Source organism: Drosophila miranda, chromosome 3 (assembly GCF_003369915.1).
Source record: "Drosophila miranda strain MSH22 chromosome 3, D.miranda_PacBio2.1, whole genome shotgun sequence".
Classification (NCBI taxonomy): Eukaryota; Metazoa; Arthropoda; class Insecta; order Diptera; family Drosophilidae; genus Drosophila; species Drosophila miranda.
Window position 1 is genome coordinate 18,825,253 of NC_046676.1, and position 12,925 is coordinate 18,838,177.

The 12,925-nt window shown below is 45.4% G+C and overlaps 4 protein-coding genes across 4 annotated transcripts; 2 read left to right on the forward strand and 2 right to left on the reverse strand.

The window, feature by feature from the left end:
* Positions 1-6: 6 nt before the first annotated feature.
* On the reverse strand, positions 7-2,116 carry LOC108160076 (inorganic pyrophosphatase). The gene is made up of 6 exons (XM_017293835.2): positions 1,920-2,116; positions 1,320-1,438; positions 865-1,260; positions 646-800; positions 466-575; positions 7-156 (listed from the first exon to the last, which is right to left on the reverse strand). The coding sequence occupies exons 1-6, from the start codon at positions 1,981-1,983 to the stop codon at positions 125-127; spliced, it is 876 nt and encodes a 291-aa protein (XP_017149324.2). The 5' UTR covers positions 1,984-2,116; the 3' UTR covers positions 7-124.
* A 1,017-nt stretch (positions 2,117-3,133) lies between these two features.
* LOC108159080 (E3 ubiquitin-protein ligase ZNF598) lies at positions 3,134-6,596 on the forward strand. The gene is made up of 6 exons (XM_017292034.2): positions 3,134-3,657; positions 3,715-3,860; positions 3,925-4,488; positions 4,544-5,765; positions 5,829-6,026; positions 6,094-6,596. The coding sequence occupies exons 1-6, from the start codon at positions 3,370-3,372 to the stop codon at positions 6,289-6,291; spliced, it is 2,616 nt and encodes an 871-aa protein (XP_017147523.1). The 5' UTR covers positions 3,134-3,369; the 3' UTR covers positions 6,292-6,596.
* A 237-nt stretch (positions 6,597-6,833) lies between these two features.
* Positions 6,834-9,295, forward strand: LOC108159081 (unconventional prefoldin RPB5 interactor-like protein). The gene is made up of 4 exons (XM_017292035.2): positions 6,834-6,935; positions 6,995-7,293; positions 7,351-8,794; positions 8,851-9,295. Exons 1-4 carry the CDS (start codon positions 6,906-6,908, stop codon positions 9,187-9,189), a joined length of 2,112 nt encoding a protein of 703 aa, XP_017147524.1. The 5' UTR covers positions 6,834-6,905; the 3' UTR covers positions 9,190-9,295.
* A 23-nt stretch (positions 9,296-9,318) lies between these two features.
* On the reverse strand, positions 9,319-12,903 carry LOC108159079 (RNA polymerase II subunit A C-terminal domain phosphatase). Its single transcript, XM_017292033.2, has 7 exons — positions 12,458-12,903; positions 12,209-12,302; positions 11,701-12,137; positions 11,462-11,643; positions 10,197-11,405; positions 9,917-10,126; positions 9,319-9,845 (listed from the first exon to the last, which is right to left on the reverse strand). Exons 1-7 carry the CDS (start codon positions 12,811-12,813, stop codon positions 9,712-9,714), a joined length of 2,622 nt encoding a protein of 873 aa, XP_017147522.1. The 5' UTR covers positions 12,814-12,903; the 3' UTR covers positions 9,319-9,711.
* Positions 12,904-12,925: the final 22 nt, after the last annotated feature.

A 12,925-nucleotide genomic window follows, 5' to 3' on the forward strand; every position in this document is an offset into this window, starting at 1 on the left:
CGGAGGTGATTTTAATTGCGGTGCAAAACTTTATTATAAATTCAATATACTCTTCAAAATCAACATTTCAAGTGACAAAAAATCTCCATTAGTATATCATAAATCATGCTGCAGCACCATCCCTTCACTTGAGGTGAATGAAATGCCATGTGTCGACTGCAAGAACAAGAGGAATATGAGTTTAACGATATTTATTTCATATTTATAGGCATATATACAAGAGTTAAAAAGAATAAAGCAAAGCCCATTACATGTAGGTACATATCAGGATTATTTACAGTGGGAGAGTTGTTTTTTTTTGCAATTTTTGATAGTTTAGTAGCAAATTAAAGCATGCGGGTTGGGTTGGACTTTTGTGACCAATTTGTGTGCATTTTGTTGCTTAGGCGAGGATTGTTCGAATCGGGATAAAGCGGGGAGACGCTGACAGCGGTTATAATTTTGATTTAACATAGTAAACCTTACCTGTGTCGAGCACTTCCTCAACCTGACCACCCTCTGGCGCCTCGGCAAACAATTTGTCAGCTTCGTCTTTTGGGATGACGAATTCGGAATTGCGATTGGTAATGTTGGTGCTGCAAACACAAAATCGGTCATTATCGGGAGATAACTTCATGGTGCACTCATAGATAGCACAAAACTCACCAAGAGATTGAGTGGTCGCCCACACTGCTCTGGTTGATCAGAGTCTGCCAGAACTTGTGGGTCTCGGCAATGATCGAAGTCGCGAAATCGGCGTTCTTCGCATCTCCGTTGAAAGCAAACTGGTTCTCTGGCTTGCCATCGGGGATTTTGTAAATCTATCAGGTTGAGAGTACACCAGGTTAGTAAGAACAGGAAGATGTACCCGCTGATGGGTCCTACCTTGAACCACTCAACAGTGGCACGCAGCAAGCCTGGGAAGTACTGATCCACATCGGAAATATCGTTGACCTTCGAAGCCAGCGGATCGTTCACATCAATGGCGATGATTTTCCAGTCAGTTTCGCCCTCATCGATGAGAGCAATGGTGCCCAGGACCTTGACCTGCATGACATCGCCCCGCTTGGCCACGCGATAGCCAATTTCAATTACATCAATGGGATCGTTGTCACCCTTGCAGCCGGTCGAGGGCTCAATGTGGTCGGGGTTCTCCCAGGTCTGCGGCAGGGCACCGTAGTTCCAAATGTAGCCCTTGTGGGGGAAGCAGTTGGCCACGAAGCGAAGCTTGCCCTTCTTGATGTCCTGCTTAATGGGGTTCATTGGCGTCTTCAGGCTGATCTATATTGTTGGACACGCAATCGTTGAATTATGTCTAGCCAAGATTTGTCTTTGCTTACCTCCATCTTGGCGTTGGTCCAACGTGGAACCTCCACCACCATGTTGTAGATGGTCTTCTCCTCATTGGCGTACAATGGAATGTCGTGCATCGGTGAGATGACATTGCCGCATTTATTTTCTGTTAAAAGCAGAATAAATTATACCTATTAACAATGACTCACGGGACACGCAATCCACCAAAATTGATTGATAGCCCCTGTCTGAGGTGGCATCCAGACAAAGTTCACACCCATATCTTTCCGTAACAAATTTCATCATCCAATTTAATTTCCCTACAATCCGATATGAGCGTATATGTATATGTATGCAAACTGATAAGTTTAAACAAAAGCCGAATCTAGGTATTCCCCTTTTTCCGTGCAGCGGCGGCAGCGCTGCCAACAGCTCTTTACTGATAAAGCTATGCGTTAAGTAACCAGAGTCCGGATTGACTTGTTACATAACGGCCTATATGTAGCTATGATTCTACGTTATCCGTAGTTTATGAATGATCTTCTTTTCTCGCACAGATGTCAAGCGATGGAACCGTCTGGGAATCGCCGCCGGGTCACATTGACCGGCCATAGTTCACACACATAGAACACATTTTTCGTACTCACTGAAATAAAGGCTGTAGCTGGGCGAGTTCTTGGCTCCCTTCTCAGCGGTATCGTACTTGGACATGTCGACTTTTAGCGTTGGCAGACTATTTAGTTGAATATTCCTTCGGGGCACTGCACCAGTAGCTTTTGCTGACGTTTGGAGAATGTTGTGAAGGCGGCCGACCACTACACGTGAATTTCTTGTAAGTGCCAACATTTTATACCATTGCAGCCCTGCACTTATCTTTAAAATATACCGCCCCACCCTCAGAAATATACCAAAATATACCGTCTCATTTTAAAAATATACCGTAAATATACTGACGAATTAAAGTTCTATTATACATATTCCTCGTTTTTGATATAACTAACTAAATAGAACAATTAGCCATGCCCACATAATTAAATCCGATTAATTAACCTATTTTCTAATTGACTGATTTATCAAAATATCAAAATATAGCAATATATCGTCTTCGTTTGTTTTGTTTGCCCATTTTCGCTAAAACCTTTTTTTTTTGTTTGACCTATTTCGCTATAATATTTTTTCACGCAAAATCCAATAAAAGCGAGTATTAAGAATAAGCCAGTGAAGTAGAAAATTGATTCATCAATCGTATAAAACTATGTGGGCATGGCTAAATATTCTTTCTAGCTAGTAATATTCGACGCAACATCAAAATTGAGCAATATGGTTTCCAATCCTTGACGGAGAACAATTAACCAATTATAGGCCAAGGGGGTATTCCAATTTCCAACCGAAAAAAAAATGAAAATTTAATAACTTTCGCGCAGTTCAGGTGAAAGACATAGTAGTTTTTTTTTAAGTTCAGAGAAAAGATGGCATGAATACAATCGTTAATATTTTCCGCCATCTGAACTATTTTAATAGAGGGGGCTTAAGTGGGCTAAGTTCGGTTTTTTTTTTATCATACGAGACGCTATATTGTTGTTGAGGAGCAAAAACAGCAATCGCCTTAGCAAGAAAACAAGTCAAGTATTCAAAACAAACCGGCCAAGTAGAAAATTGAATCATTAATCGGATAAAATTATGTGGGCAGGACTGAAAGATCTAGATAGCTAGTAATATTCCACGGAATATTAAAATTGAGGAATATAGAACTTGAATTCGTCAGTATATTAACGGTATATTTTTAAAATGTGACGGTATATTTTGATATATTTCTGAGTGTCGGTATATTTTGATATATTTCTGAGTGTCGGTATATTTTGATATATTTCTGAGTGTCAGTCTCATATTGTCGTCGTGTTTCCTCGTGTTGGGGAAAAAATTAAATAAAATTGTTTTTGGAGGTTTTCTTTGGCGTTGTGTGCCTAAACTCAAGCTGTGGCGTGGTCCGCATCTGAAAAAACCTAAGTTCACATCCCATACGACACAGCTTTGCTTCTTTTCGGTTCGCAAATCGAAGACCTTGGCAACAAGTAAATTTCCCCTCTTTCCGACAAAATGCAAAGCTTCAAGCAGAGAGGTACGAACAGGGGCAATCAGCGCCGACCAAGATCAAACAGCAGCAACCATGTTGGTGAAGCTGTAAACAACCATGTTGTAAAGCCTGCAGAGGTTTTACCTCTGGACACAAGCAATGATGACAACGCCTGTGTGGTCTGTTTCAAGAACTTTGACATATACTCCATTGGAGATTGCGATCATCCTGTTTGCTATGAGTGCTCGACGCGAATGCGGGTGCTGTGCCAGCAAAACGAATGTCCGATTTGTCGGCATGTTCTGTCCAAGGTAATTCCGTTTTTCATTCACCATCTGCATCTGAAATAAACCATTTTTCCCTTAAAGGTTCTGTTTACACTGGAGAAGCTACCGTATCGGGAGCTGGAGGCAAATAGCCGCTCGGACTTCTACAGTAAAAAGTATCGCATTGGCTTCTGCACAGCCGAAATTCAGCAAAAGTTCTTTCAGCTGCTCGATCATCCTTGCCCAAAGTATGTACTTATTTTTGCTCAAGGTGATTACCCTCCTCTGACTCCTTTGCTGTTGCCCACGTAGGTGCGAGGCGCCTCCATATCGGACGTTTGCAGGACTTCGCAATCATGTGCGGAGCGAGCACAACTTGCATTACTGCGATCTGTGTGTGGAAACTCTGAAGATATTCACCTTCGAGCGGCGATGCTACACCCAGAGCGAACTGAGCTTGCATAATAACAAGGGCGATCCAGACAATCGCTCCCACCGCGGGCATCCGCTGTGCGAGTACTGCAAGAAGCGATACGTGGACAGGGATGAGCTGTTCCGGCATTTGCGACGGGAGCACTACTTCTGTCACTTCTGCGACGCCGATGGCTGCAACGAGTTTTACAATGACTATAGCGATCTGGCTGACCATTTCCGGCAGGAGCACTTTCTCTGCGAGGAGGGAAAGTGCGCAACGGAGCAGTTCGTCGGAGCTTTTCGCAATGAGATTGAGTACAAGGCCCATGTGGCCAATATGCATGGCAAGTCGCTGAACAAGCAGCAAGCCAAGCAGACTCGCACTCTACAGCTTGAGATTACACTTGGACCGCGCGGACGCAGCGGACAGAATGAACAGGGCATTGCCAATATGAGATCGCGGTGAGTGGGTGCACAATCTGGATATCTGGATATCTAAATGTTTTTTGTGTTTTAGAAATGATGAAAACCACGACTATTTGGATGATTTTCCAACGTCGACATCGCAGCGCGGCCATGCTGTCAGCATCGATGCTGGCAACGAGGAGCAGTTTCCAACGCTACGTGGCGCTGCCACAGGTCCCAGCGTATCGTTGGTGAGGCCCCCGCCGCCTTCGATGCGCAATCTCAGTGGCAGCTCTGGACTGGCACGGACAAAAGAGAACTTTCCAGCCCTTGGCGGGGGCATCAGTAGTGCTGTAGCAGCTAGTAGTAGCAGTCTAGCGGCCAGAGCTGCTCAGTCCCAACATCCGGTGGCAGCTGTCTTCAAGAAGTCGGCGAACGCTGTCTCTGGTGCCAATCGATCTGTTCCGGTCAATAACGGAATGCTTTTGCATGTATCAAATCGTCCATCGGCGACAAAGAAGCCAGCGACTCCGCAATTCGATTTCCCCGCTCTGCCTCCCGGCAAAGGAAAGAAGAACATGCGCAATTTGGAAGAGGATATGCTGCCTAGTACCTCTACCGTGCCCATGACGAACCTTTCGGCCAAGCATCGCACTCTGGTCGATGACTATGTGTCGGTGGCCAATCCGAACACCTATCACAAGCTCCAAATGGTTCAAAAAGAGGAATCCGAAGCTAAGGCACGAGCGGAGGCAATGAAAAAGAACGCTCCAAAGCTAACATCAGCCGAGTTTCCCACCCTCGGACCATGTGCCAGCATCAGCAGGGCGGCCGCCTCAAGGCCAAGCAACGGATCGGCTGCTTCATTAAATTGGTCCAAACCCACATCGGAGAAAAAACAGCGAGAGCTAGAGAATCGCAAGGCGAAGGTTGCATCACCACCAGTGCTGCCGATCCCCAAGAGCGTTCCAAAGGCCAGCAACAACAACCAAGAGCAGCAGGCAAACAAAAAGGATAAAAAACCAAAGGATAAGAAGAACAATCAGGAGAACCAACCGAAGGGCGGCCAACCTAAGCAGAAGGAGAAGAATAATAATAGCGAACAAAAGCCAACACCCAATGGCACTGCATCGACTCCGGCGCGTACTCCACCTGGACTCGGTGCTGGACCACCACTCAAGCCGCCGCCTGGATTTATCTCAAATGTTAAAGTTAACTCGGTGGCCAAGTTACCCAATAACCTGACATTCACCAGTTCGCTGGGCGAGTCCTATGACATTGTACCAATGTCATATTCCTATACCGATCCACCAGATACCACAGCCAGGAATCAGGTAAACCCATAAAAATTACACATATAAATGGCTATATCTTCTAATTTTACTTTGCATCTTTAGAATCTGGTCGACAAGTTCAGAGAGGTACTTAAGACGCCAGAGGCACTGAACGAATTTAGATCGTTGTCGTTCAAGTTTCGGGATGGCTCCTGCAATGGTCAAGCGTACTATGAGCACTGCCAGTGCGCAATGCTGGATTCATTTCACGCCCTGTTTCCGGAACTCCTCGTGATGCTGCCCGACATAAGCAAGCAACAAGTAACCGCCTTAAATTATGAAACCGTCTAACTGGAATGTGATCCTCTATCTTCTCGTACTTTTGCAGGAGCTCTATTTGGTGTACAAGCAGAATTTGAGCCAAATATCACCCGCCCAGCGCAAATCTCTACCCAGCCTAGAAGTGTGCGCCGTATGCAAGCAAGTCCTTTTGGCTGGCGATATGGGTATCCATCGGAAGGCGCATGAATTATCGCAGAACTTTCTCAAGCTAGGAAGCACATCCCCGAATCTACAACGTCACTAAGAGTAAACAACAGAGGACAACAAAAGCTTTATCCTGTATATTTTTAATGTATATATTTGAATGGATCATCCACTCGACACGCCCCTGAACATGTTGTATATGAAAATCAAAATTTAAAGATAGTCCTTTTATGATTTGGAACAATAAGTGGACTGTTTATGTGACGTTGCAAACGTTTCATAAAGCCAAAGTCCTGGCAGTAATTGCGTTTTTAAATTTTAACTAGTGAGCTTGTGTGTCAGAAATACCCGCAACCGAATACAGTGCAAATCAATAAAGTCGTAATGGTAATCAGCCCACAGAAATTAGTGTGTCAACCAACATAGGGTCGGATCCTAATCAAATGGTAACAAATCGGTAGGGAAGTTGGCGATAAGCTTATCATTTAATCAATATTTGCCATTTACATTCCTTGCCTTTTCAAAATATTGATAGGATAATGATAGACGTATAATGATAGTCAAACATTTCTATTTTATTTTACCCAATTTAGTGATTATATCAAAAGAAGAAGAGTAGGGAAAACCATTTTGAATTTCGATTGTTACCGCGCTACGACGCGCTAGACCATTTTCCTTCAACATTCGGCGTACGCGTTAAGCCATTTCAACAAAATGGAGCGGCGCGAGGATGCACTTCGGCAGGTTTCTGGATATTTTAATTGTTTTATAGGGAAATAAATTACAAAATTGGTTGGTTTCAGGCCATCGATGATAATGCCAAGGAAACGGATCGTTGGCAGACATACAAAAGCGATAATGAGACCGCCATTCGAAATTTGGACCTGTTCGCCAAGAACCTCAGCGTGGAGGTTATGGTGCCCATTGGCAGGAAAGCTCTGATGCCGGGCCAGCTCATACACACAAATGAGCTACTGGTGAGCCACAACGAAGGATACTTCTCGGCATGTTCGGCGCATAGGGCTAAGGAAATATGCCAACATCGCCTTCGGCTGGCGGAGGAACGCTTGAAAAAACTTGAGACCGAAGCTAACCTGTGGCAGTAAGTTGATCCAATAATTGCACTTGGCAGAGCTCAATGCTTACGATCGCATTTCAGAAACAAATTGAACGCGCCACTTGCGGAGGGCGCTATGGCGGAAGCTGGGCAGGTGGAAATCATTGAAGCCTACGACGAGGAAGCTGAAATCAAATGGAAGGAGCAACACAAAGAAAATACGCGCAGGATGAAACAAGCGGAGCGCAAGGAACGTGAAGCAGAACTCAATATGTGCGAAGATAAGTTACAAAAATTGGAGGAACTCGACATAATAGAAGAACTGGGTCTGGACCCTGACAATGTAGATCCCGAGATGCTCGAAGAGGTGCTGGAAAAGATTGGAGACAAACCAGCTGAAAGGAAAGCTACGGAAGAAAAGCCTATTAATTTAAAACTTACTGAGGAGGAGGAATCCCAAATTCGGAACACAGACCAACAACTGGTGCATCAATTAATGTCCGGTGAAATAAGGCAAAGTTCGTCGAAAAAACGTGTAGCAAGAGCTCCAAATAAAAGTGATAACGACACCAAGAGTGTGAATAATGGCAAAGATAATGGCCAAGAAGAGATGCAGATTGTTGATGATAAAGCTAATGTCCAAGAAGAAAGGGCGCAAACTACTACAGAAAATTTATCCTTGTTGCCCAGTGTAGAACGTGAAGACGAAAGAGAAAGTGTGGAAGATGAACCTGCCGACCAGGAAGAGGATGTGCATACCATTCGAAATCAGATATCACTGTTGCCCAGCGAAGAACGTGAACCATTCCTGAGGTCCCAGCTGGAGGTTCTAAAGGCGAAAATGCGTAAAATACAAAGAGTTAAATTTATAAGCGAAGAGCTGACTCATTTAATGAATGTGGTTGTCACGCTGGAAGATGACCTCCAGGAGTTGATGTTTGAGAACGATCTGGTGGAAGCTAGCGACGATGAGGAGGCTTCCATTGAGGAAGCGCCTGACGTGGCTCCTAAAGTGGACCCTAAAAAGCGGCGCATTTCCTTTGCTTTGTCAGAGGAGAAGCTTGAATTCCATACCCACGAACCCGTTGCCGAAATGGTGCCAAAGGCAAAGCAGCGGGCCCGTGAAGTTATAAAGCTGGATGAACCAGCGATTCAGACATTTGCTGCAGTGCATCAAGAGAAAGTAAGAAACAAGAGCTCGGAGATATTGCAAAAGGTTCAGCAGAACGTTGATTATGTCCAGGAGAATCAGAGTGCCCAAGATTTTGATTTGCTTAACCGAATACTTGAGGAGTCAACTGGACGCATCAACACATTACACATCAGCTTCAAACATTCCGATGCGGTGCCAGCTGCGATGCCTGAATGCCTCGAAGGAACGCCTGGGACGCCGGCAGATTTCTACGTGCAGTATGAGAATGCGTTGGCTAAGGCACAGCCCACTTTTCCCATATACGTGAACGGTTTCGAAGGCGAGCACGAACTGAAAGTGCCCATACTGAATGAAACAGCGCGCGAGGGGGCCTACGAGGATCCTCGAGCTCAGGTAAGGCATATCCATGAGCCAGTTTAGGACAAATCGATAACCACTTTGTTTTGCAGTTTTCCAAGCCAGATAAGAGTGCTACCGAAGCCGTTGATGAACCGTTATCGAAGTCAATCCTGAGAAACAAGTCTGCTGTTGAGCGCGAGTCCCACATAGCCACAAAACAGACGAAGAAGGCAAAGAAGGGCAAAGTCAACAGGCCAAAGAAGGAGCGCACCCTGGACGATGATCTGCGCGACATGAGTGCCTATCAGAAGGTGATGCACGACCTGGTGGAGACTAAGGAACCAACTGCGCCTGACCCCCTGCCCAAGGAAAATTTCATAGACGCGCATACACCCAAGAAGCGAGTCAGCCGCTTCAAGGAGCAGCGTTCGTCGCTCCGCAAAACGTAGCAAAATAGTTGGAGTTTCTTCAATTTACTTTCTATGTATATTTGTTCAAGTTTAATGTGGTGACACAACGACAAACAATAAACAACTACTGGTGTGGTGTACATAAGTTATTAAATTAAACACTAGACGCTAGCTAGTCCGTTTCAACGGAATTTATTTTTAAAACATTTACAGTAGATATCAATTTACATTAGATTAGATTTAAGTTGTGAGATGTTTTTGATTACAATTTCAATGCATGACGATGTGGGCGGGGCGGGGGTCTGGAGTGTGATTGGGGAGAGTACTCAGCGAAAGCTGATCTGTGTGCGATCGCTTAAAAGTATTTAAAGTTAACTACTAATACATACATACAGTACAGATCTTATACATAGGTGCCGTACCTAGATACATCTACATCAATATGTAACTGATAACTGTTTCAATTGCTTTATTTTTGTATTTTTTGTAAAGTTGTGTGGGTTGGGTTCCGCCTTCGAAAGCCTCGCAGACATTCTAAATGTCAAAGTCATCGTCAAATAGTTAATCTTCTAGCCCCAGAAACTCCCGCTCCAGAGCGGCTCCCATCATATTCCATTCGCCATCGTCCTCATCCTCTTGATTGTTTTCACTGTTCGAGTCCGAACCAATTTCCAAATCTGACGGCAGCTCCTCCCCTGAAAGAAGCCAAATTGATGTTTAAGGAATTGGTAAATTATTGGTAAATTTCAGTTATTTGAAAGCCAACCTCGTCGGAATTTAGCGCTTGGAATCTCATCGTCATCGTCCTCTTCGTCTTCGTTATTGTCATCGCGCTCGCGATCATCCTCCTCAAAGTTAGCTAGAGTCGGCGCTCCCATCATCACATCTCCAGTGCGCATAAAGAAATCGTGGGCCCGATTCGAATTCTCGTCCTCACGCTTGCGTTTCAGCAGTTTCTTGTCCATGGGTGGATTTTCTAAGGTTCAATATAATAGTCGCGAATAAATATAAAAGTTCTGATAGAATATTTTGGAGTGGGGCCTTACCAAAGTTGACGGGTCCTTCGTCACTGGACGAATCAGACTCGAAGAACGTATCGTAGTCTTTATTCATGTCCGCGATCTCCGCATTTGATAATACCAGCAACGGATTGAGGGTTTCCCGAAAGTTTCCACTCTGCTCCTCCTGTTGCTTGCTGCTTGACGGGGATATCTCCGATCTCTCGCTGTAGTTGACCACATGTTCGGGACTGTGGCAATGGGCGGGCGGCTGTCGGCCTTTATTGCGCACTTTGCGATCCAATGGAAACAGCTTCTCCTCTACAAGGTCCCAACGCTCGGCACAGGTCCACAGCCAATTGGCATTGACCACTCTGATGTTGACCTCCTTCTTGGCGGCATTTACCTTGTAGGTGCCGGCATTAACGGCCACCAGATGTGTGCTTTCCTTACTGATGTTCGGCTGCACTTCGGCCCCCAGGCTCTTGGCTATGAAGTAGGCACGAGATTGCTCCAGTCTCATTTGCGTTGGCACTAAGCCAGAAAACACAAGATTCTTTCCGCGCAGCACTTCACATCGAATTTTAGGCACAATAATCTTCAAGTCTGGTATCTCCATGGTCTCGTCGTAGATCGCATAGAAGCGGTTGTGTATGTTGCGCAGTATTACCTCCAAATAGAGTAAGTAGTCATCCGGGTCCTCAATCTCAATTAGCTTTCCTTCGTCGTGGTTGACTTTAACGATAGGACTTGTTGAAGTGGTGGCCGCATCTTCTACGCTAATTTGGTTCTCCTTATCCGTTAGACTAGTAGACGACTCCACCAGGTCATTCGTTTCGTTCGCTTCGGCTGAAGCCTTTGAGTCAATTTCCGTGTTGCCATCAACTTTAGGCACACTTGTGCTATCCTTAGAATTTTCAGATACCACATCGTCTACCACTATGTCTTCGCTATCGCTGGCTGGCTTTTGTGGATCAGGCGTGCCAGATGAACTATTATCTATAAGCGTATCCATTTCCGTATCCGCCTTCCCGTTGAGCTTGTCCGACAACTCCTTTGATTCTGTGATAATTGTGGTGTTGGTAACCTCTGCATCTTTTGCGTCGCTTTCCTGCTCTACTACGTCAACGGATTCTTCATTTCCATCCTCATCTTTGCTTGTGCTTGATACAGTATTATCGCCTTTATCGGGGTCTTCAGTTTTTATTTCGCTCTCCACATCTGCTTTATCTTTTTCCTCTTCTTTTTCAGTCATATCTGCAAGAAATAAATCCTATAATGATGTTTGCTGATGATTTGGATCCGGAACTAACCTTTGAAGTCGACGCCTTCTCCATCCAACTCGTGCTTGGACAGTCCCGGAGGAGCATTGATGTCGCCGGTGTGCTGGAAGAAATGGTAAGGCTTGACTTGGATCAAATTGGACGCCATGTTCCAGACATCCTCTCGATCGTCAATGATGCAGACCATCGAATCACCGTTCGGAAATAAAGCCCTGCAAATTTTCCATTAAATTATTGCGCATAAAACATATTCAGGGGCTTCCACTCACTTTAAGTTGTCCGTCTTGCTGGTGGCATTGAAGCATTCATCGCGGGACAGTATGCGGTGCGAGAAAAATTTGCCATCCGGGTCGAGCAGTTGAGCAATCATGTGTGCATAGTTCCGGGCGCCGAATGTGCAGATGTGTAGCTCGTACAGCTGGGACATGCGCTCCAAGAACTCGGCTGTGCCAGGGCGCAGTCGCGTGTGGTACCAAGGCGACTGCGGGCCATATAGCTGGAAGTGATAGATGCCCTTGATATTCTCCGGCACGGTGTCGTTGGTGGTATGGATGACCGTCTGGTCGAGATCAACGAGAAGCACCAACTTGCGGTCAGCAAGAAGTCGCCGTGTGTCGTCATGGCCAAGCTTCTGGGCTAGTTTTTGGGTGACTTTGAGGTCAGGCATGGTGTGCACCATCGGCACCGAGGCCTCAGAGGTTTGGCCCTTTCGGAGAGGGAAAATTATGAAATTAGTTCGTGTTACTCAACTGGGAATGTTTAAGTTTTGACACTTACATTGTCATCCTTTCGCAAATCGGCTCCGCAGTCCGCGCACATATCCTTGATGACGGTTGTGTGTATGCATTCGGACAACTCCAGAATCGCATCCCTGCAAAAGCAAATAAAAACAAAACCATGCTCAAAATGTGTGTATACCCCCATCTGAGCGACGTTGTGCATAATTGCATTCCACCCACAACCCAAACCCCAACCCCACACCAATAAAAACAACAGCAAAGCCCCAACAGAGTTGGGAAAACTCACCCCTTCACTATTATTTCGCCGTCTTTACGAAGCCGCTTTTTGACAACTCCGGCCCGATTTGATTTGTATTTTTGGACTGTCATGTTGCCGGCCTTTGACGGCTTGCCGTCGTCCCCAACTTCCTGGTAGAGAAACAGGATTTGTGCGGCCGACACGAATTGCCCTTCGCGTACGCGCCATTTATTGATTCGTATGCGTGTCTCTGTATCACTGAGTGCTGCATTTACAACAATGCCGTTCGCGCTTCCGCCGCCGCCGCTGATACCGCCACCGCCGCCTCCATCATCACCATCCTTGCTGCTATTGCCTGCAATCCGGCTGGAATGCGCAGTTTCTTCCTGGCCAAGCTTCTCCATCTTGTATTTACAATGTTTTTATACAAATATAATCAAGATTGTTCAAATCTCTGTGCCATTCTCTGTGAATACGTCGACATAAATTGACATTCACTGGAAATCAGCTGATCCT

Bases quoted from the DNA above. Each gene is read 5' to 3' on its own strand.
- LOC108160076 (XM_017293835.2), bottom strand. From the start codon at position 1,983: ATGTCCAAGTACGATACCGCTGAGAAGGGAGCCAAGAACTCGCCCAGC. The intron at 801-864 runs GTAGGACCCATC...TCAACCTGATAG, and splicing joins CCACTGTTGAGTGGTTCAAG to ATTTACAAAATCCCCGATGG. The intron at 157-465 runs GTAAGGTTTACT...TTGTTCTTGCAG, and splicing joins TGAGGAAGTGCTCGACACAG to TCGACACATGGCATTTCATT.
- LOC108159081 (XM_017292035.2), top strand. From the start codon at position 6,906: ATGGAGCGGCGCGAGGATGCACTTCGGCAG. The intron at 6,936-6,994 runs GTTTCTGGATAT...GGTTGGTTTCAG, and splicing joins GCGAGGATGCACTTCGGCAG to GCCATCGATGATAATGCCAA. The intron at 7,294-7,350 runs GTAAGTTGATCC...ATCGCATTTCAG, and splicing joins ACCGAAGCTAACCTGTGGCA to AAACAAATTGAACGCGCCAC.
- LOC108159079 (XM_017292033.2), bottom strand. From the start codon at position 12,813: ATGGAGAAGCTTGGCCAGGAAGAAACTGCGCATTCCAGCCGGATTGCA. The intron at 11,406-11,461 runs GTTAGTTCCGGA...TATTTCTTGCAG, and splicing joins AGAAGGCGTCGACTTCAAAG to ATATGACTGAAAAAGAAGAG. The intron at 9,846-9,916 runs GTTGGCTTTCAA...GGCTTCTTTCAG, and splicing joins AAGCGCTAAATTCCGACGAG to GGGAGGAGCTGCCGTCAGAT.
- LOC108159080 (XM_017292034.2), top strand. From the start codon at position 3,370: ATGCAAAGCTTCAAGCAGAGAGGTACGAACAGGGGCAATCAGCGCCGA. The intron at 4,489-4,543 runs GTGAGTGGGTGC...TTTGTGTTTTAG, and splicing joins ATTGCCAATATGAGATCGCG to AAATGATGAAAACCACGACT. The intron at 5,766-5,828 runs GTAAACCCATAA...TTGCATCTTTAG, and splicing joins ATACCACAGCCAGGAATCAG to AATCTGGTCGACAAGTTCAG.